Genomic DNA, 24641 nt, shown 5'->3' on the forward strand with positions numbered 1-24641 from the left:
AGAAAATTCTCATCGACTCATTCATAGTTCATTAATCAGAAAGAAGGCAGGCCCATCTAAAACAAACAAAAAAAAAATCCATTATTAATCAGATCGCAAATTAACAATGTCTTGTTATACCTATGCATGAAGTAAAGCCCAATACACTGAAGCCACACCACCAAAACCAAGAAGCAGAAAAAAGCAACAAGTTGAGGTTTAAGTCAGTTATCAGAGAACACAATGCAGGCAAAATGAAATATCTTAAGTCACCCATCTTTCAAATCTAAGCATACAGGATTTTTTTTTAAATTAATTTCTCTCTTATTTTTCTGTAGGAAAAGGAGCTGAGAGCTGTGACTAGAATCTAACATATAGTAATATGCCTCTAATTCAAATACATGTCTAAGAGGTAGATCAAACATGATGTATAGGGGGGGGGGGTGGCAGAAAAGGGAAGGAAAAAAATAAAAATAAAATATTGTGCCCCTCCTGTCAGCGCAAGGCGCGTCGCACAGACCCAATGCAGAAGACAAGTGCTTGCGAGGGACTTGAGGTATCGCTGCGCGCGCTAGAGGTGTGGGTGGAGGCGTGAGCTTTACCGCCACACCCACCTATGACTCAGCTGAGGTAGACGTTCTTACTAGTGTGGAAGCATGAATACACTCTTACCACAATCAAATCATATTTACATTCGGCATGAAAAAAAAAGTAATATTGTTTTTCGTTAGTTTTTCACTTCTCCATTTTTCTTGTGAAAAGGTTCATAATTTTTTTTTAACTTATTTTTTCCACGTCACTTTGAATTGTAAACAAACAAAAAAAAGAAAACTGTTCATGTCCATTTCTACATTACTGCTGGTTATACAGACGCGTCCATTAATATTGAAAAATGTAGCAAAAACTCAATAGCATCTGAACAGTGTGACTCCCCAACCCTCACCATGCAGTGTCTGACACTCAACATGGATATAAGCAATGTGTAAAAGCCTGGTGTAATGGAGCCCAGCCCACAAAATAATTAAGTGGGAAGGGGAGGGATCTAAAAAGAAGGAAAAAAAAAAACTCCCAAGAATTGAAAATGTACCATCTTGGAGGGAAGAGAGAGAGAGAGGGGAAAAGTAATCCATAACTCATATGCACAACAAAACGGCTTGGACAATGTGAATCTGCTAAAGAAACTGCGTTGAGAAGGATAAAGGAGCACCAGAGAGGTTACAGCAGGACATTAATGGTTATCCCTGACCTCCAATGCTAGCCTCAGTCATTCCCTGAACGCTAATGAAACGTACCGGCCAATATCATAATACAATAGTATATTTGTTAAACTAAACGGCATTGCTGCAGTATGTACTGTTGGCATTATTCGGCATCTATAACTTTTTGATGTTTTCAGTGGATGGTGGCTCCTCTGCAACACTGAGGCGCTTTTCTTTTAATACTCCCATCTGACGCCAACAGCGACATACTTACACCCTCACTCATACCCAGATGTGCAGACATTCTTATGTACAGTTATTCATTGTCTGTCACATACAGAAGTGGGGGTTAAGGATTCACATGTTAACATCAGATAAAATTTTCTTAAAAAAATAAAAAATGTTCAAGAACTATTAGCTTTATAAAGTATACAAAATACCACAAAGCAAAATAAAAAAGGAACATTTTATATATATATATATATATATATATATATATAAAATTCTTCTTTCTGAGGTACTCTAGCCTGAGGTAGATCAGTAAAAATGCATATTAACTTGGTTTCCTGGCCAACACCAATCAACACTTCCCTCAGTCATAAGTGGCAGTGTTGCTCCGCCTCCTATCATAAACTTTTACATATTTATATATATATATTTAATTTCCTTTATAAAATGCATCCGAATTTATAAAATGCCACTATCAATACTGGGACAAAATATTTCCAACCCTGCCACCTTCAGTCCCATCTTGAATCCAGACCTCTTAGGCCCCACCCCTAGCCCTGCCCACCCCTAGCCAGGCTAGGAGAGCAATGCCTTTGGAAAAAAAAAAACAAACAAATGGAAAAAAAAAACTAAAAACACAAACAAAAATAAAAATAAAAATTACAATGTAGTATTGTGCAGTTACCACACTAGGGCAGTGAAGGGGAGACTATTTTTTTATAGCCATGATTTCCTCTCATGTTTAGAACAAAAGAAAAACAAATGTGCTATTGAATACATTCCCACAGAAACGCCAGGAAGTGGGGGGGTGTAAAAATAGGTGGGGTGGTTGGGCACAACCCATGACCCCTGAGATGGGCATGTCCCATATCCCGATCGTCTCCATGAAGACATGGTGGCTCTATTTCCTCCGGCCCATTGGTGGACCAGTGGGCGAGGCCTTGGGCTGCTGCTGCCTCCTCACCTGAGAAAGAATCTCCTGAATCTTTCGCTGAGCCATCTGAAAACAAATATTTAAAAAAAGATTAGCAGACAAATTAAATCTAAATGCAATTATGATCAAGCAAACAGCATAATTTTACTGATTGTCGTACTCTGACTAAAGACTGTTCATGCCAGTTCAGGCCAATATTGTTTAGACTACTCAGTATCCATTGGTTTCAGTTGTGATTTTTTTTTGCTGCGCCATATTGGGGGCCGTTTGTCTGATTTAACAAATAATAACAGGAAAGATGGATAACTCATACAAAGAGAGCCCACCACCTCTCTGCGTCAGGGGAGATCATATGCAAGTTTCGGTAATCACTTTATTTTTTTCAAATAAAAACGGATGTATCACAAAAAAAAATTATAAACAAGTATGAACATGAGTGAATTAAAAGTACACAATATAGCCGTTAACATACACAGTGACGTCACCTGTAACCCATGGCTAAGATGTAACACCACCAATAGTACAAATGCATACGTTCTCAACTTGAGAAGAAACGCTTTTAAACCCGTGGAAAATTAATTCTTGAAAAAGCTGAGATAAAGGGAAGGTTACTGTAGTAAAGGGAAACTACACTGGTGTGCATGTAAACTGGACTATAAATGGCTAGTCTTGTATGTTTCCTGAGAGCATCTTTTTAGTCAATTTATTATGCTAAATAAAACATTGTACTTATGCTACTGTGTGTATGTAAACATAGTTATAGTTTATGGTCAAGATATGAAACATGGTCTGCCGACCGCCACAATACCTGGCTTGCATAGAAGTGGCCAGTAATCTTTACTACCACTTGGTCATTTTCATCAGGGGTCTGGTCCCTTGGGACAACCACCTCGGCACTGGTCAGATTCTGCAGCTCATTCACCTAGAATGTGAAATCACTGATTATTGTAAGTAATGGAAATTTAGTATACCATCAAATTATTTTAAAATTTGACTTGTTTACTTGGTTCCATTTCTGTTCTTACTGCAGAAAAAACCCACCCCAACTACACAAAGAAGAAAAACCCAACGTTACACAACTTATGGGGTTTTATTTTAAATGGGACAACTTGCCAAAGAACATATGGGAGAGCTTTACCCAAGAAGCAAGGAGGAAAAAAAAACTAGCTATGTAGGATTAAGTGTTTGTGTTTTTAAGAGTTTGCCAAGCTCTACTTAGAAAGCAAGTGTGCAACACAATCATTTAGGAATATCTACATCCATACAGTAAAGCGTCATCATTACAAACAGCTAAATGGGAAAGATGTGAAATGTGTTCTCATGTTCCATAGCCAAAAGGAGAAAAGTCTCCAGTTTATGCAGTAGGTTTGAGCATTAAACATATCATCACTGACAGTCAATAAACAAAATAGACTTATTTCATAATTTCTGCGACGTTACCGTTTTTCCCCCTTTGCCTATGACCCTGCCGGCAGCAAATGATGGCACTTTAATGTGAGCTTCAAGCTTGACTTCTTCTTTTGGCCCAAAGAAGTTCTCTTCTTTCAGTTTTCCAAAGATACGTCCCTGAGCCTGAGAGAGGGGGGTAGGGGGGGGAGTACATAGCCAAACTTATTACAAGAAATTTCTTTATTTTTGGTCGATATAGTATATTTCCAATATAGATATTTGATATAATGATACACACACACACACACAGTTAATAGGCCCACAACAATTTATTGAATTGCTCATTTCAATGCAAGATATGCACGTTTTGGTTGCCAGATTTGCCTTGAAACATACCAAATTTCACATGGCATGTCCATTTCTGAGTATGATATATGAATATTTTGCAATACAAAAGTAGCATTATAGTGCTATTAAGTAGTGAATTAACAGATCATGGATAACCTGATCCATTATTTTATATATAAAAAATTATTTCATATATATATATATATATATATATATATATATATATATATAAAAAATGTACTGTAAGTGTGGAATATTTTTACTGCTGCTGTTACTGTTTACACCCATGTTCCTTAATCTAACAGTGGCACCAATGCAAGGTCTTTCAATAATGTGTAGGACAGACTCTCTAAAGTCTGAACATTTAATACATACCTACAAAAATATTTGTTAAAATGTCAAAGCATAAATCAAAGTATTGAAGACAAACCGCAATTTGTTAAACGTTACTATTTTACTGAAATTAAAGGTTAAATTCAATTAACCTTTTGTAATTTTGGAGAAGCACACTTTAAAAGCACCACCCTGCTAAAGGCTTCAAAACCAATACCTTGAACTGTGCCTCAGGGGGTCCACTGATGATGACCATCCTCTGCTTGGCGTCCATTCCATCAGCTGGAGCAATCTAACAGAAATTAAAAAGATAACTATCATGAGGAGACATTCACAAAACCTCAGAGCATATGCAGGAAGCTAGGATATGCTTTAAGCCAAAAAGAATTACAATGCATTACTCACCTTGATTGATGCACCAGCGAAGCGGCTGAGCTGTTTTATGTGTTGGCCCTGCTTGCCTATGATAGCACCCACCGCCAGGGCAGGAATAAAAAGAAATACCGTCTCTGACTCTGGCTGCTGCTGCTGAGGAGAAAAAAAAAAGTCAAATGGGGAAGAGGGGGAAGGCGAAAAAACCTGCTGTGCACACACCCTAGAACATGCTACAAGGGCACAGATAACCCATGTTTTCAATGGCCTTGGAAATACAAGGGTCAAAAATAATAATCACCTAAATATTATATTTGCAAAGTCAGCGTGGTGCTTTTTTTGTTTTTATCTAAGACAGACTGAACCACAGCTTTTATGTCAGACTTCGAACTTATGCTGTATCCATGCCATTTTCTAGCATTTCAAACCATTTTTCAACTGTGTCCAAATTATTCACTTGTACTTTGGGCAGACTCTTCAAGCTACACAAAAACTCTACTAACCCACAGGAAGAAATCTAGTTAACAACAGTATATTACAGTGTCAAAATTAAATAACTTGTGCATATCCTGCCAAAATATGTCCCAGCTGCAGGACATGTGCACACAAAAACCAAACACACGCACACCTAAAAAAATAAAGAGGAGTGCCCATACACAATTTAGCAAGTGCCCTCCTTTTTGTTATTTCAAGTCTTCTTCAGACCAATGAAGATGACACATTATGTAGTTAGCCTTGTTAAAAGAAAGGACTGGATGATTTTCTTGATTTTTAAATGACTTTCAAAAGGCATCACATTTAATTTTTACCATATTGACAACCACGGTGATGAGGATAAGGTTACAAATTTCAGCATTCAATAACACACACAGGATTAATGTGCAAAAATAGGCCACAACAATTTGGTTGGTTCTAACAAAAGAAAGTTTCACAACATAGGACACTTTCACATTGCTGAGCAAACAAACAAGTCCTATTTCATTCACATTAGCCAAGTTGACATAAGCTTACAAACACACAGGCGCGCGCAAACAAGCTTTTGGCCAACTAGACCAGTTGCATTTCCGCAGCATACACCATTCCAGAGTAATAACGAGCACTTAAAAGCACTCACACGCACACACTGTTAAAATCCACACACCCTGCATTCCCTGCAGCTTTGTTAGTTGAAGAGGGTTTGGCCTAGACTTCCCTATGGGGGCAGGAACTATATGAAGTAGTGGTTAAATGTCTGTGGCCATTGGCCAATCAGGTAGTGCGCAGCCAAATGCCGTGCAGTGCATTGTGGGTACAGGGGAAACTTACAGAAAGGACTGGGCTACTGCTGATGGGCAGTGCAGAGGCCCAAAATGGCACCTCGCTCCCAAACGCGCTGCACTACGGGAGAGAAACACATTAAAACACAGGCACCGCTGTGCTTATCCCCTACCCACCCCCACGCCCCTGACTTTACCCTGCTGAAAGCTAAACTCCTTAATACTCTCTCCCTCAGAGTGCAATGAACTTGGACAGAAACATTTCCTGTGCATCACAAATTTATCTTCTGTAGACAAATGAAATCCAAATTTACAACCAATGTGCCACAATTATATTTCTAGGATATAAATCAACCAGAATATCACCATTCCAACAAATGTAAACCCCTTGGTTAGAAGTTAATATTAAAAAAGTTAATATTAGTTTAGTTAATATTAGTTTAATATTTAAAAAAAAAAAAAGATTTGTTAGATTTTTATTTGATTAATTCATTTAAATCTAGACACTTTTGTAGTTAGAATTTTGTTCAGCACCCAGATTTTAATACTGTGCTTAAAAATAAACAGAATATAATCAACTTGTACAAAAATAAATAAATTAATTAATAATTGCAATATCAATAAAAAATGTTTATAAAAAGGCAGAGAATGGATTCTATTACATGTAGTTGTTCAGGATTCAGTACCACTTTCACTTTGATAAGCTTTCTAATTTTCTTAAAAAGCTAAAGAACTTGCCATTAATTGGTCATTTTAAATGAAAATTGAGCATTAAATATGGTGGCATGCAACTTTTTCCAGAGCCTTAAATGTTCAGTAAGGATTCGGGTTTTCCTGCTGCTTACACTTCACACTGTTGTGAACAGTCAAGATTTCTGCAGGATGTACAAACACCATTTCCAGAAAAGCGGAAGTGGGGACATTTCGTAAAATGCCATAAACACAGATACTGGGATGTTCATTCCCTCAAGCCTTTTTGTTTTAAAAAGCAACATTGGGCCCCTTTCCCCACACATGGCAACGTAGAAATTCTCTGGATTTTCCAAAGTGAAGCTGTATGTGTGAACACAAATATCTATACAGGACATTACCCAGACTTATCCTGTTAGCCCCCTAGTACAAAGTCTAGATCAGGTCCATGTAATCTCATGTGTACTGAACCAGTAATGTTCCAGAGAATCAGTCCTTGCTCACAGGCCCATCATTTGCCTAAAGCACTCGGAACACTTCCAGGTGTGAAAACATGTCTGAAATGGAAAGCCTGACTGTTACATGTGAGAGGACAACTCAACAGAATAGGTCCAGACCTTCTTGACAGATTTAGGGTCACTGCATTACAAAATAAAATTATCTGAGAATAAAGTTAAAATGTATTCAACTTCTCAATTTTCAAAATGAATTCTGAGAAAAAAAAAGTCAGAATATTTGGAGAAACTGTATGAATTATTACTTTAACATTTATACAGACACCCAAGTTGTGAAAAAATTCAAGTGAACAGATTTATTAACTAAACACGTTAGTGCAGCCACCGAGTTCAATGCATACAACTTTAGTTCATTGTACAAGTCCATAAGCCATAATGCAACAGAGCCTCATGGGAACGACCGAGTTCTCCTCCCTCTGGATCGATCACTTTTCATTCTAACTGTATCTTGTGAAATTGTTTCCTCTGCATCAGTAGTGCAGGAACTAGTTTATTGTGAAGTGTATTCAAATACTAATAACAAATCTATACGATAGTATGACAAACAATACACTGCATCTTTATTCTCTGAATTTTTCAGACTTTATTCTCAATATAATTTTTACATTTTTTCCCCAATGTTGTGGCCCTAAAATGATGTCTTACAATTTTCCACAGTTCATATGTAAAAACTGATTAAGTAGGGTTCAGTACTTTTGCTAATGGGATCTCTCTAGTTGGAAAGTGTAATTCAATTTTAGGGCATTGTCCCGAAATCAAGGAGTCACATTTTCTACAGTTCTCAGCCTGCCTAGCAACGACATATGCTCTGTTCTCCATATATAAAGTCAGTGAACCGTTACAGTTTATACTGAAGCTGTAATTTTAAGGTTTAATTATTACCTAATGTTGCAATAGATATCTTGTGTTTTCACTGGACAAATGTTTTTTAGAAATGTTAATGAAATTAATTAAATTAAATAAAGCTTCCATGCTGACAAAAGGGACTATGCAGACGATGTCTTTTCCTGGGAAGTCAATGGTAACTTCAGCAAGACAAAGTCAGGCCACATTCAGTACCTTCTAACACAGCTTTACAGATAGACTGCTTTTGCTGGACTGCCTGCAGTCCAGATCCCAGCCTCCTAGACAGAGGAGAGCCATGCAATGGCAACTACGAGTAGCTGAAGTCCAGTATATGGCAAACATTTACGAAAATTCCACTTGAAAATATTCTACAATTCATATGTTCAATTTCCAAATGCTTAAATATTATAGAATCAAAATTAATTTCAAACATAAAACCCCACTTTGATGTTTGTCCTCCATGAATTTTGTATGCAAGCTCCCCGAGTTGTGTGCTTGTGATTCCTGAGATTTTCAATTGTTTTGGCACAAACCTCTTGTAGGGGATATTCAAAGGGATGGCCTTCGCATTGGCTAACGTGTTTTTAGTGTACACTACCTTGCAGCCAAGCAGCAGAGAGACACAGGAGAGTTTTCAACCCTAGAGTGAGTAAGTTTACACAAACATGAATTGAATTCTCTCGCTACTTTACTGTTTTAAAATGCTGAAATACCTGGAAAGTCCAACAATATAAATTATAATATGTAGATATGATATATGAAATATGTAGATAAAAGTAATGTACTGTCTAAAACAAAACATTAAATATTTCACTCTAAACCAACACCAATTGTCTCTCGTTACCAGATATTGATCTGAGTGAAATACATAGCGATATCTGTTTACTCAGGATGAAACAGAATAAATTAGCGCTTATTTTTGTTTAGTTGAAAAACACTTTATATGATGCTTAAGCTCCTGTTCAGAAATCTGTGTACTAACCTTCACTTTTCTACAATCGCAGTTAGATGATTTAAATGCTCAAATTTTATTCTGAAGATCAGAGTTAATCTGTTTTGAACAAATGTCATGTGCATTTGGTGTTACATGAGATTGGAGAAAAGAGAAACATGACAGATAAAGAGGAGTGCGAGAGACTGATGATCCTGCTCCTTTAACGAATATATTTAATAAAGATGTATCAAATTTATGAATGTCCATATTTTGTGAGGTAATCTAAAGGATTAATTAAAATAAAAATCATTAATAACAATAATTAACATAATTATTATTATTAATAATAATAATAATAATAATAATAATAATAAGAATAATAATAAACCAGTTAAGTGACAAAAATGTTCTAACAGTATGCAGTTCAAGCTAAAATAACTTTGTTTAAATATTATGAAAAAGGAAATGAATTAAATATCAGAGCTATTCAGCAACGCAAGTGTTCGTAGACGTGACAGTGGGCACATGGAGTCCCAATGCCGAAACACACTCACTTGCTGCACTCAGTCATGAACAACGTCCAGGGCACCGTGTTATCACTCAAAAACTCATTAGCCAATGGGAACACAACCCTGAGCAAACCCACCTATGCAATGGATTTGCGCAAAAACTGCTCGCAAAACTCAGGGATCAGGCGCGCAAAACTCAGAGATACTCAGGATATTTTCTTTGCAAGTTCTAAGTTTTATGTTTGAGATTAATTTTTTTGGAGCGATTCTTTTTGGCACAAATATGATTCCATAAAATAGTGCAATTAAAAGGTCCCAGCATTTATGGAGTTTGCTTCAGGAGTCTAATTTTAAATATGTTTATTTTTACATAAGTCGTTTTTTGGGCTTTTGTTAGTTAAAGCTTTTGAAAGAAAAGGATTAAATAACAGCTTTAAAATAATAATAATAATAATAATAATAAAAGATTTATATGCATTTATAAAAAAAAAAAACCTAAACTTTTCTGGAAATCAGGTTTGTATTTTTTTGTAGTCATCAACAAAGGCCATTCACTTTCACAGGTATTTATCTATGCTCCCTCCCTCTTACATAAATACACTTTACACTCTTACCCCAAATGATGGATAAGCAGCTTGCGCTGCAGTAGATGGTCCTTGTACCACAGATGGAGACATGCCACCACTTGCACCAACTGGGAAAAGACCCAGCGCATTTAGGTTTAACCCAGGAATCAAGTTAGACTGCAGCTGCGGACACATGGAGATAAATCAAGAATATTTTAAAGGATGAAAAAAGAGTCTGCATGCAGCATAAATAAAATATGCAGGAGATTCCACCTTCGTAGTTTTCACTTCCGAGAAACATTAAAAAATTACATGCAGGATTAGTAGATTACATACTGATACAAGAACTTGGTTAACGCCTGTTATACATTGATAGGTTTAAGGATTGTGAACATACATTCATGGCAGCCACATCATTTTCATAGGACTCTCTTATTTTCTTCATGAGCTCTTCCTCAGCTCTGGCACAGGCTTCTATGGATCCCTTCACTGTGATGGTGCGTTCTGGGTTATATAGAGTCAGGTCCTGTAAACTGATAAACACAAACATCACAAAAACCATAATGCATAAAATGAGCTTGCCCATTTTTACCACATAACACAACGTAAAATGCAAATTTAAAATCTTAAATTAAAATGCAAGGGAAAAAAAAAGGAGTGGCAGTACTCTGCATGGGTCACTCACGGCGAGATGGTGATTTTAGTCCCAGTGTCTTGTTCGATTTTCTTCAAGTTACGACCCTCTTTGCCAATCAATCGCCCCACAAAGTTATTATGAGCCAAAATCTTTAGTGGAACCTCTTCAGTGCTGTTTAAAAATGAGTCAAATGCAGCACGTAAGAGTGAGGTACACAGACAAAAGCATAAAGAAATTTGATCATGTCAAGATTATGAAGTCCACTGAACACAGACTAACATTTTGGTGTCTAGGGCTTCTTTCTGCATAATCTCCATGATGTTTCTACAGGCTGAACTGCAGCCCTCTGGAGTAGAGTGGACAGTGATGGGCTTCTCTGCAGCTCCTGCATTCTCTTTACGATGGATGTCAATCCTGCAGTTTCATACAACCAGTTTAAATTAAAACACTGAATTTTGCCATGTTTGCAATGCTGGAAATATTACAGTGATCACTGACAAATCATACACATACAAATTACTTTTCAGTTATTGTAAATCACTCACCACTGATAGATTAATATATAAAAAAAAACCCACACCATAAAGTTTCAACTTTGCACTTGACAGAACGTCTGTTGTTTCGAGAAAAATGAGAACAGAAGCCTTCATGATGTACAAGCCACAGAGGACACAGCAGTGTCAACTACATTTAAATAAAAAATAAATAAATAAAAAATGCCCATCCTTACTTTGAGTGTGTCTGTTTGGTAATGTTGCGGATGGTGGCACCCTCTTTGCCAATGATAGCACCCACAAACTGGGTGGGTACAAGCATGCGCAGTGGGACATCAGACTGCAGTTTAGGTCTTGCGCCCAGAGAGGGTGAGCCCTGACGGGGTGGACCCCGAGGAGCTGCACCTCTCCTGTTCACAGCAGAGGGGTCAGTGACGGCTGTCTCGTCCGGGATGTAGGACACCTTCAGGGCATAATTCTCCATCATAAAGCCATTGAGTTTTTCCACTGCTCTGAAAGAATGAATGAGGTTTGAGAGCACAGAAAAACATAATCCTTATTCCAAATCATAAGGCACAAAATCAGCCAAACAGTTCTTTGGCTGCTTTTTTGTTTTAAGTCTATGGTGACAATTCAAAAGGGGAGTAAGGATGAAAAATTAGTTTACAGTAGATTACAGTTTCTCTTCATACCAAAGCTATCATATTTTGAGTATAAGCTTAAAAATGTATACCATATAACTTCAGCCTTAAACCTGAACGCCTAAAAATGAATCCTAAAAAGGGATATTATGTCAAACATAAGTTATATTTAATTACTGTGAACTACAGATTTTTGTAGACCCCCTCAACCTGTCACAAAACTGACTGCAGTTGATTTAAATAATAATAAAAAAAAAATCTCACTGATGTCAATCCCCACCTCCCATTCAACTTAAATAAAAAGTTAATCTATGCAGTCAATGTGAAGATTTTATATCCCTGTATGTTGTGTTCATTATTTTAACATGAACACCTGCTGCTCTAAAACTTGTGAAAATGGACCAATGGTTAGAATAAAAAAAAAAGCTTTATACAAATAATGTTCCATTAATATCCATTATACTTTGGCAACTTTACAGAAGAACGAAAAAGTTCCTGGGGAGAAACAAGGTATCCCATACTCCTCAATTAAGAAAAGATATTGAAACTGAGCTGGAGGGCTGGCCCAAGTGTGATAGAGTAGAATAAATTAAAAATGAATATATGCAGAACAAAGTTATTCCAAATGTCTTGAATTGAACTCTCTAAACTGAAGTGAGCATTAAATCAAGAGGTAAAAGAGTCCATTTAAAAAGAATATAAACACACAAACTGGCCATGTACACTGCTCATATTCAGTGACAGCTGACATGCAGTTTACAAAACCTCAACAGCACGCTGTGAGCTCTGTCAGAGCCCCGCAGTGCCTCTGAGTAGTCATTAGGTGGCAGCAGTAAAATTGAGGCATCGCTGCCCAATCCATTCCAAATCACATGCGGAGCTGACCGAGTTTCACAGTAAAGCTGGACAGATACAGCACACTGTCAAAGGCTGAGTGACCTGGCTCAGCCTCCAGAATGGTGTACTCACTGTCTGGCCTGATCCTTGGTAGCGTATCGCACGTTGACTACAGCTGTTTCTGTGTCTGTGTTGACTGTGGTCAGAAAGAGAGTGTGCCTTCAGTAAATACACAAGTTGAGTTTAGGAAATTAAAGCTATAAACTAGTTTACAAATTCAGCCATTTTGTACTCACCTTGTTCACAACTCTCTACTGTGCCATACTGAGCCAATAACCCATCCAGTACCTGCACAAGGAAACAAACACGTGAATGTATTTTCTTGACAAATATAGAGAGCAAGGATGTCACATTAGCAGAATTCTGAATTTGACATTTACACAGAGGGTATTGTATAAATGACACAAAAGGGTATTTTTTTTTTTTAACTAACCACATTTTTTAATTTGGACAAAAATATTACATTTAGTACAAACAATAAAATCAAGCTACATATGATCTGAAGGGAAGAGAGTATTTCAAAAAACAAAACAATGTAAACTGTGAAAAGTATTCTGTGTAACTGTAAAAGATGGCATTACTGAATAAAGCTCACCGCCTGTGTTAGATATTACCATGTGTTTGTTAATTAATATCTAATTGCCTAATCAAATTACCACTTACAATTAAGCAAACACTGAAAAACAAAGATGTCACATAAAATGTACTAATTTAAAAAACAAAATGAGTCAGAGGGGGAAAAAACTATGGAATTTATACTAATAACATGCACAAAGGAGCAACACACCAAGATATTTATTTATTTATTTAATTATTATTATTTTAATCCAGTGCTCTCGCAAATATTTTAACCTCAGCCACACCCTGAAGGCCCAACTCACAAAGGAATTATCTGAGGAGTTAGAGATCGGGTTCGTATGAGTGTGTTCCTCAAAACTGGAAATGGCAATAAGACCCAAAACTGAAGCTGACAACTCGTGCTCGTGAAAAATGGGTCAGAGTATTTAACACTGGGCCCAGCTCTGGTTCAACGGTCAGATTCAGCTGTTATCCACCGCAGTGCTTTAAACACAAGAAGAGTGACCAATCGTTGTAATTGCCAGAGGCCAGAGTACTGATATAAACTATAAAATCGGAGCGGTGGACTCTTCTCCCAATGAGTTCTTACCACAGGAGACACTTACTCAACTGTGCTCCTACTTCACACGCCCTGCTAACGTTACTGTTACCGCAAGAGCTCCTCACACGATTTCAGAGAAAGACTGGTAACAATAAGTGGGCCTCGTTAACAAAAAGTAGTTAAATATATTTCACCATACATTGTAAAATATGTTCTGAGATTTTACCTACAGTTTATATATAGAAACGAAATCCTGGGAAATGGCGGGCTGTGAAAAACACCAGCACCGATGTCTGTGCGTCAACATGGAAACGTTCGAAGGTGTACACTCATTCTCACGTCACATTCACGTAATGTAAAACCACAAGCGTGAATTTACGTTTTAAGGGAATATCTGACTTATAAAATGAGGCCGTAAATATTCTCATTTCCTCGCCACGACCGTTTACCACCACAGGCCTAAACGAGGGTATTTTTTCCGCACAGCCCTTTGTGTGCCTCTCGCCATGATATGGAAGACTGAGCATAAGAAGGAAAGGGAAGCCCCAAGGCCCACACACCCCTTCTATACATCCACCATTTAAAAAAAAAAAAAAAAAACCCTCCTCTACTCTCTCCACACGCCCACTTCCCCCTCTTTCACTGCCTCTTCCTTCACTCGAGCTATTGGGCTGTGGAGATCCGTTGTGGAGCAGTGGGTCCGGAGCCATTGGCCGCAGGAGTGGTCAATCTCCCAGATCGCGTCCAATGAGAGTCAGGTGGTCTCCTGAGAGTGAAATGATTGAGGTGCTTAGTGGTGGGGAGGAAGATGGGGGTGTGGTCGCCTATAAAACCAGTTCATTCGAAGGCTGCAAAGGGGGTGGGGTAGAGCTACAGATTCTGAGTGCACACATGGAGCGGATCACAGGGCAGTGGGTTAAACCCGAGCCCAGCACAGCTCGCCTCAGACCGGCCATAGCGCACACATACACGTCCATGACACAAAACACACACTTCCCATACGCATACACAAGGCTTAAGCCCCGAGCACCACGTGTTTCATTACTAAGACAAAAGGCCCACAGAGCACACATCAACTGCTCTTGGCGTCCGTGTTGATATCAAACAGTAAATGCAACTGGAGTGTTATTCCAATACAGCTCAGCGGTTAGTTTATTAAATAAAAAAATACAATATTTTATTCGGTTTTGGGCCTCTACTCAAACATTTAAAGCGGCGGATGGAAACAGTATCTGAACCGTTAACCGTCCTCTGTTCAGACCAATGTGTGACAAAGGGTGATTTTTCTTTCAACTCCAAATATTCAAGACCTTCTAATGTGCAATATTTAGTTAGCTACAAAATGGCGTCCTCAGAATGTAAATGCAGCTCCTACTGGTATGAGTAAATGTTTTTGTTGTTTATTTTTAAGGACGGGACATAGCGCGAATAGAGCGTTTACCGTTTGTATCCCTCCGCTCCATTTCCAGAACCCAGTGAAGAGTTACCCTCCTCAGAGCAGTTCTAAAAACTCCAGAGTTTAGGAGAACAAAAAACTACAAACACCTCGTCTATAATAAATCACTTTCATAAGTCAAATAGATTTGGGACGTTTCTAGCAGAAATGAAATACAAACCTAACATTATTGCCTGGTCCTGGACGAAACTGAGAAAAGGCCTCAGATTGGACACAAAAGGCACTGAAGTGAGTCTAACAAATGGCACTTTCTAGTCATCCAATCACCGGTTAAAGGGGTGTTTCGCCAATTTTTAAAATTCTGGTCACACTTTAATTATGTAAACAGTCCCACTTAAACAGAGAACCACCCCTCCCCAAACATTTTTACCTTCCAAAACAACCAGTGAACCTAAACTTATGACCCTGATTCACCACCTCCCAAGAACATATTTATGCACACTTTAAATCCACACATTTCTGCAAATATGCTAAATAATGAGGGAAATTTTCCCTTGCACCTTATTTTTTGTTTGTGGAATGTGTAAATGGTAATCTAATCAAAATTAAAAAAAAAAATATTTTAATAGAAATTGAGCATTAAATTTCCCTTTCAACAAAAGACAAAACCTCCAGTATGCACACTTTTTGAGCTTTTCTCAAATCAACCATGTCTTTTCCCTCAGTTAATACATAACCATTAGCCTATGTGAAATGTGCTAAATTTGAGAAGCATTAAAGTAGGGCTGGGCAATTAATCGAAACCAACATTCAGAACACACACACACACATATATATATATATATACACATTTATTTATTTATTTTTAATTCTGTTATGTCCCCACTGTGTGTTCATGTGCTATCCCTTTACTATCACACTACCACACTGTAGTCACATGATTTTGGCGCCATTTGCAACATGGTGGAGAACCTAAACACAGGCAGACGGAGCAACTTAAGGAGCTCGTACCAAAGAAAAACACAGCATCTGTGGTTGGGACGTGCTGCGTTTTGACTAGAATTAATACAACACTAAACTAAAGGAATTCAGTTGTAAACTCTGAGGAAAAACATTTCAGCAACAAAAGCATAATCGTACACCAATTATAAATAGTGCTCACAAAACAAGAGGAACAAGCTCCCAGCAACATTGAGAAAAAAAAAAATATCCCAGCTTTAATACTGGACAAGATTTATAGTAAAAGCCTTGTCACTGAACTGTCAGGGTCAAAAATACAAAAACATTCTTTAATCGTAATCAAGGTAAATATACAATGAATCATGATATTGATTTGTGGAAATATCACCCAGCACTATATTAAAGCGTTAAACCACGTTTCTCATCATCACTTTTTAGAAGCTAAGTATAATTTTGCTGATATTCTTTAAAAAAAAGAGAAACTCCAATTTATAACAGTTGGTAATACTGCCAAACTAGGCCTACTAAATTGTTTTTTTTTTTGTTTGTTTGTTTTTTGGAAATCAGATGTTATGACTATTGAATCATAATCCTTCAGAAATACTTAAAAGTGACAACTGAAAGTCAGAAGAACTCTAGGTTATAATACTTAACCATTGAAAGAGAGGGGGGGTATAATAATAATTAACAAAAAACCCCACCCCTCACCTTTGAGAAGGAAGGGGTGGAGGTACGGAAAAAGGAGCAACATGCAATAAGAGATAAACCCTGGTCTATATCAGAGGGGCTTTATCCATGTATTGAGAAAGGGCTATATATGAATTTAGCAGACCAAAGATCAGTTTTCTGGTCCTACTGCTTATTTTCCTTTTCTGTTTGTAACAGAAAACAGTAGATATGTTTTGTTTTTATGCATCAACTTTAGCCTTTGATTCGACAAGTTGCTGGAGCAGTGCTTTAAATTCAACAAGACATGAGCCTTGGCCCATCCACACATGCAAGTATTGATTAGGTGACTAACAGCAGATATCAAACCCTTTTATTATCTACGCATTCCCACCACTATGCCACTGCTGTTAGCCAAGGCGTACATGAAGCTCCACATTGTGTGTACTAGCATTCTGTACTTGCAAATTCTGTTTTCAATAAAGACATTACAGAGGATATTGTTATTCCAAAGGATTGTTAGATATGTCCATTCTACATTGAACAAAAGAGAACACATTCACATTAACATGTCTTGAAACCTACAAAATATCTGAATCTGGGTAAATCCACTAATGAAGTGGGATGAATGCCATCATAGCCACTTCACTACCAACACACAAACTTGAAAAAGACTTGGCCTAATTGACAATAATAAAAACCAAAATTGACATGCCACAAACCATACATGTCTCTCAAACACAGTTGATAACAGGATTCATATGACAAAAAAAAGAACCTATTCCATGGAAAATGGTGCCAAACAAGAATTAGAACTACAGAACACCCCCCCTCAGGACATTTTCACTTCCCCAAGCCACATGACCAATCCCAGCTACTCCAGCTGTTTTCTCCCCTCAAATAAATGTGATTATATTATAAATGTAGAAGGGAATAAAATTAGGAATGTCTTTATTGTAGAAAATATAAGTGTATTAGAATTTACCCACAAAACCCCTCACATTTAGCAAATGAAATTTTTGCCATTTTCTTTTTCTTTGTAGAATTATTTAACCAAATAAATGCAAGCATGTCTCAATTTCACAGCAAATTCTAAATTTATAATACCTAACGCACATTGACATGTTTCCAATTTCATGGACATAACATGGTAGTTTAGTTGTATAAGACAGACGCACACGCCATACAAAACAAAATAAATAAAAGACGAAAATAAAAAGCAACTTCACATATGCCTTTGACATGTGTGTACATTTTAAAGCATCGTTTTCTGTCATCGAGTTTGCTTCTGAAAGTTTTCAGTTTCACTTCTTAAAAATTAATTTGTTCCTGAGCAAGTCAAAAGACCGAAGAGCAATCAGCCACTGCTTCATAATTTCATCAGCATTCAGCTTAAGCCTTGAAACATTAACCCCTACCCTAAACATAAAAGGGAATTACATTGTGTATGGTCATGAAAAAGGCAGATAAATCAATAATAATAAAAAAAATGCATTCATATTAAAAAAAAAAAAAAAAAAAAAAAAACACCTGTATCCAGCAGTAAGTTTAAATACATATTAGGTTTTATTATATATTGGATTTTATTATATAAAACAAATCTCATACATCAGTCAGCCATAACCTTATGACTACCTTGTGTCTACACCGTTCATTCTCTCAGCTCCACTGAACCTACATGAGCACTTTATGGCTCTAAAATTAATTAGTTTATCTGTTGCTCTGCATAATTTGTTTGTCCCTTTCACCCTGTTCAAATGTTCAGGACCACCACAGGATCATTTGTAGCACTGCAGCGACAATGACATGGTGACATGGGCAGCTGTGGCTTAATGGTAAGAGGAACGGGCTTGGCACCAAAGGCTGCCGGTTCAATCCACAAGAGAGACAGGAACATCCACGGCTGAAGTGCCCCTGAGCAAGATACTGTACCCACAACTGCTCCCCAGGCGCTGGGGGTGGCTGCCCCCAGCTCTGGGTGTATTCACAGCCCCTAGTGCACTGTGTGTTCACTGCCACAGACGGATAAAAGGAGGAAGACATTTTGTTGTACAACGAAAAATTTGCAGATGTGTGTGTGTTATGCTATACGAGTGGATCAGAATAGTAATACTACGGTCACTGCCAGACTGAGAATAGTCCACTAGCCAAAAATTTTCCAGCTGATAAACACAAACTGTGCATGAGCTACGGTCTCTGACATTAAATCTACAAGGTACCCTTGGTACGAGGGGATCAGACAACAGTGCTGCTAAAGTTTTTAAAGCACCAACACCACCATGTCAGTAATGCTTTTCATATGAGCATAAATGGTACATAGTCGCAGATGTTTCCTAATGGCAGGGTCAGGCCACACTGTATAGTAGAGCTGGACAATATGGCCAAAATTTATATCGATATGAACTGAAAGAAAAAAGACAATCTGCCAAGAACTGAAAGCAACATGACATCAAACAACAACTTATTGGCTTTGTCAATATTAATATTTTTAAACTAACTGAGTGCAATGAAACCCTGTAATGACTGTCAGTCAGTGACAGATGCTGTAGATGTATACTGAAAAATTAAAAATGTCATATTGTTATTGAAACATTTTATATTGCGATATTGATATAGCCTTATTGTACAGCCTCTCTTTTTTCCACAATAACCATGTCGAATTCATGCCACTTGTTGGTTGCAAGAATGGCAACATTTTACTTTTGACGCCAACCATCATTCACATTCTTAGGTCATTGTGGAAGCACGTCATGAAACTGTCAATTATGTCTACAGAAGCAATGCTGGAGGTTTTCTGGGTCATTAAAGTGCCTCCAATGTTTCACCTTAACTTTTATCATTTTGGAATCTGTCATGGTACACCCTTGAGGAAACATTAAAGGGGAGGGGATATTGTTGCCACAGCTCAACAAACCTTTCCCCAGTTTCATTGTTTGACCTCACAATTGCAGTGTCCCTCTTGCTTTCCTTCCTGTTTACACATGTACCAGAGAGCTTGCTGTGATCCTATTGGCCAATGTCAAGGAACATGCCACAGGGAATGTAACACTATAGAAAACAAACAAAAAAAATTCTGACATGCTAGACTTTGCTGTGGTGTCTGGGATGCCCCCACAAAACCCTAGCACTGTTCATTGATTAAATCACACTAGAGAGCCCATTCCTCATTTGGGTCAAACACTGGAAATGTGTTAGATATGACAAAATCATGCCCCCCACAAACAAAAAAATATAATAAGTTTGTGTAGTCATATCCTCACTTGGCACTATTAAAACATATCAGTTGTCTCAACCCCCAACACTTGTCTGCACTTACACAAGTGTTTTTAATTTTCCGAACCCGAGCAAGCTTAAGTCAGACTGACTTTTGAGTGAAGACACTTTGCAGAGTACTATGGATTTCAGGTTGTACTTCTGGCTTATTTGGAATTAAGTTAGTCGGCAGTGACGCCCAACAGACTCAGATGCTAGATTTATAAGTTATGCAGAGCAGGGATTTTCCTTTGGAATCAAACTGCACAATCAAGACCAAATCATCAAGAAATTAAAAAAATATTTCTGCAAACATTTCAAGCAAACCCTGCATCTCAGCAGCAGACCCTGCATACTTTAAGTAGACCAGCATGACCATTTTGCCATTATGTGTTTTTACTGTGAGTATCTGAGCACTGATATGTTCATACTCATTTTCGTTACTGCTCACACAGACATCTACCATGACCAGGGCACAGTTCAGAGCACTCATAGTAGTCAAATGAACTGGACTTTGGGTGGGGTCAAACTTTCCAGGGCACAGGTTTGCTTAGTTTGAGTACACCCTTAAATGTTTAAGTAACATCTTTTGTACACTGGGCTTTGTTACTAAGAATGACTTTTCCAATCCTGATTAAAAAAAAAAAAACATTATTGAAAAGCTACAAAAAAGGTATGCTAGCCTACAGAGGTCTATGGTCCTTAGCACTTAAAATTGGAAAAGCATTCCAAAAAGAGACCTCATCACTAGCACCCAAATCAAAACAAACTATAGAGATTGGTCCATTCATACACTACTTTCAACCATAATTCTGAACAATTATTGCAGTACATGATCAGACTCACTCTGACACATAAATACATATACTCATTAACAAAAAGGTGACATTCAAGACAGTAATAAACAATAAATATTCAAGTAAAAATACATTTTAAATATTTCTTTTTTTTTTTTTAAATAAATTGATAATAACAATGTTTACTCACCTCCCACTGCATATGAGGGGGGATATTCCTGATCTGCAGTTTACAACTCCTGCAATAGTGAGGGAGAACAGGTCATTAACAACCAAAAACTTGTGTTTGCACATCTACAGGATTAAATTTCCCAACGTAAGGTTTGTAAAGATATCATTGTTGATCTAGGTGCTAATAAAATTTGCAGCTTTTGTGATTTAATATTTCCCCTTATGTAAGTTGCAATTGAGAGAAAAACTGATCTTTCATTTCTACATTGACTCAGCCTTTAATTCTTTTTAAAATGACAACTTATTAAATTTCATAAAAACTGTTTTCTCTGATGCAGTGAATCTTTAAAACACTTTGAAAAAAGGCATATAAATTGACCATTTAGGTACTTTTGAGAACATATCTTGCATAGTTTTGCAACCATGATGAAAGAAATGCCTCTACAAGAAAAACTGATAACTTTTGTAATTTACAAATATAACTATGCTTTAACTGCTAAGGTATGAATACAGTTCTACGCAATTATAGAAATACTACAGATTCAAATCAGTCTATATTTAACCCTTGCACAAAAAATGTCAGGAATATACTTGAGTTTTACCTAATTCAAGTATTTAAAAAAAAAAAAAAATATATATATATATATATATATATATATATATATATATATATATATATATATATATATATATATATATATATATATATATATATATCTCATATTCATCTGAAATCATTTTACGTTCACTTATGACTTTATGACCACCGATTTATGTCTGGTGAATTCAGAAACAAAACTGCTGTAAGAGGATCTCTGATTCTGCTCATCAAAAGGGCACCAATTCAGACAAATGCAAGAGCTGAGCTTTAGGTTTAAACTCTAATAACAATCGCTGAAGTGATATTGGTGCTAATGTCATACGCACATTATACAGACTGTTCCAAAATGTATAAAACGCCCCTCTTTAGAATAAACCATGTCGCATAACGCATACATGTCCAGACAAATTGAGAAAAATAATGCGTTGCAAAACACTATATTAACAATCCAAACAGGACATTGGTAAAACTCCTGAAGTGGACAAACAGAGAACAATACTAAGTGAAACATTATAGATATTAATGTCCCACCCACCACAATTTAGCAAAAGATGGAAAATCATGTATTTATATATTCAAATATTTATGACCATAATAGTTGGTTGTTTCTTTTATATTTGTCTAATGCAAAGTTGTCACCTTGTCTTTGTTTTGCATTTCAGACATCTAAAAGATATTTTAATTTCAAGAATGCTATTTTTAAGGTCTAGAGTAAATCAAAGATTAAAGCGCATAGTAGGTACAGCTCTGTTTCTTCCAAGCATTATTTAGTGCCTTTTTATGAAATCATTGTCAATGATAAAAACTATGCCACTGAGTGACACTTGTTAGAGTAAAGTGGAGGTGGAAGGGGGGACATTTGCTATAGATGTATCCACTCAGATATCCAAAATCAGATTTTTCTTCATTTCTGCTAATAATTTGTAAAGGGCAGGACTTTGTTAAAGAAGCATATACCAAATTTAAATCAGAGCCATACATTGTGTATAGAGCCAAACAATGTATAATTTGAACTTATCCATTAACAGAACAAAAGACCAATCTTGATTTCAGAATAAAAGTTACACTCAACAAAAAGGATCAGCCTTAAATCCTTGTATGCTAAAATCTTGCAGTGTTCAAGAACTTTTAATCTGCTTTCACCTGTCAATGCCATACGACGCAGGACAAAGGTGGGTTTCCAACACCTCTAAAGATAACTCAGTATGTTGAGCGTGTCAAGGACCACAGATTTCTCAACATTGTGCAGATTAGTGTTGGGAGACATGTAATCTACTATACAGTTATGTCACAAAACTTCATTTTAGTTCAAACATTATTAAATAATATCAGATAATTGTTAAGCATGTTCTCAGCTGGGCACATAAGAGTGTATTGGCATGCCAAACTAAAGCTAAATTAACTAAGAATACAATCTCTTTCTGATTTATATCACGATCAAAATTAGTCCAACAAAAGAGATTGTTAGACTTTCAGGGAATTCTTTCAGGAGGAAAACAAAAGAAAAAGTATTTAACATCAATATAAACCTTAAAATACCAGACAAGTTAATACATTCAGAAAATATTTCGGTATTGAATTTTATCAGTACAGTCTAGCACTACTAGAAATTAATATTTTTAGAATCACATTCACCTTCAAATATGGCAGTTTTTGTATAAATTATAGGCTATATATATTCCATCAGTGCAACACTACAGCTGAGCTAGCATTTTGAGCTCGCTCCATCAGGATGAGCCTTCAAATGTGTTAGGTTTTTCAGTCTCTTGACCAGATATGACAACAAAAATGTGCTAGAATCAAACTGGCTTTTTATGAGAAATGCATAAATAAAAATTAATCAAACTAGGCAGGAAGCAGAGGGATACAACATAGCTATTTGTCTATAGATGTCATGGCTGCAATGTACACCTTGTTGTATGTTATAGCACTAAACACTGGTTTATGAACACCCAAAGTATGGCAAGAAAGCAAAGAGTTTAAAGCAGTCTAAATCTGTAAGGCATAATTGTTCTTCACAAGCAGGACTTGAGTACAGGCACTCACCATACAGAACAAAGTGATGTATACAATTACGGCTATTTCTACCTTTTGTCTATATTATAATCGATTGTTGTCATGCTATGTGCTACTTTGCCCATAATGTCCGGTAATTCACATGTTTCTACCTTGGTCAAACTAATAGTTTTATGACTGAATTACATATTACCTTTGAGGAAAAAATAAATTAGTAAATCAGTCTAAGGCATGTGGGATATCTTTAAATGTACGCAAAGCAAGCAACTGCTTAGTCCAGAAAAGCACATGTTTGAAACCTAAATCCACAATGTGACAAATGCATATTTGCTTCTCAGGTTTGGGCCAAGAAACAGTGGCACAGTTGGTGTAAAATATTTAATCAAATTTAATTGAACAAATTCATGTTAACTGTTGAAAGTATGTGCATGGCACTGGCTATGAGTTGTAGGCTGTGCTGCTTCAGACATTCAGCAATTTCCTAAATGGTAGCTCACGCTCCAGTTCCATACATATACATACGAGTAGTCTGAAACATTTGGCTCCATATGACTTCAAAGTTCAAACTGTGTTTGCACATTTACACCTACATTTACTTAATGTATATGGGACATTATGAATACAAACAGGGTTTCACTTAGAAGCAACAAATTCCAAAGAAATGTGTTTGACGACAATTTACATAGACAAGAGAGGAAAGGAAGCTAATCAGTCAGGTCAGCAAGTAGGATCACAGTTAGCAGCTAGCTTCTCAAAACACACCCAAACAAAGGGCTGTGCAACTGGTAACAAAAAAATCATAATATTAGTGATACTGCCACTTCATTGATTAACTGACTTTAACTGTGACTAGCACATGCCAATACAGTCACAGTGAACCTTGTGAAAATGGCAG

At 36.9% G+C, this 24641-nt stretch overlaps 1 protein-coding gene across 2 annotated transcripts in view; it reads right to left on the reverse strand.

Moving 5' to 3' along the window:
• Positions 1 to 2001: 2001 nt before the first annotated feature.
• igf2bp3 (insulin-like growth factor 2 mRNA binding protein 3) overlaps positions 2002 to 24641 on the reverse strand; it is a 28640-nt gene continuing 6000 nt past the window's right edge. Inside the window, exons 3-15 of one of the 2 annotated variants that reach the window (XM_066675311.1) lie at positions 21149 to 21197; positions 13004 to 13055; positions 12840 to 12903; positions 11466 to 11741; positions 11015 to 11149; positions 10784 to 10906; positions 10496 to 10631; positions 10147 to 10281; positions 4816 to 4935; positions 4628 to 4702; positions 3781 to 3912; positions 3149 to 3262; positions 2002 to 2406 (exon numbers count right to left, since the gene is read on the reverse strand). In XM_066675311.1, coding sequence (XP_066531408.1) covers positions 2308 to 2406; positions 3149 to 3262; positions 3781 to 3912; positions 4628 to 4702; positions 4816 to 4935; positions 10147 to 10281; positions 10496 to 10631; positions 10784 to 10906; positions 11015 to 11149; positions 11466 to 11741; positions 12840 to 12903; positions 13004 to 13055; positions 21149 to 21197 — 1510 coding nt within the window. In that variant the 3' untranslated portion in view covers positions 2002 to 2307. Of the gene's footprint in view, positions 2407 to 3148; positions 3263 to 3780; positions 3913 to 4627; positions 4703 to 4815; positions 4939 to 10146; positions 10282 to 10495; positions 10632 to 10783; positions 10907 to 11014; positions 11150 to 11465; positions 11742 to 12839; positions 12904 to 13003; positions 13056 to 21148; positions 21198 to 24641 lie in introns of both variants that reach the window. The other variant, XM_066675310.1, reaches the window with a different exon arrangement.

Source organism: Hoplias malabaricus, chromosome 6 (genome assembly GCF_029633855.1).
Source record: "Hoplias malabaricus isolate fHopMal1 chromosome 6, fHopMal1.hap1, whole genome shotgun sequence".
In the NCBI taxonomy this organism is placed as follows: Eukaryota; Metazoa; Chordata; class Actinopteri; order Characiformes; family Erythrinidae; genus Hoplias; species Hoplias malabaricus.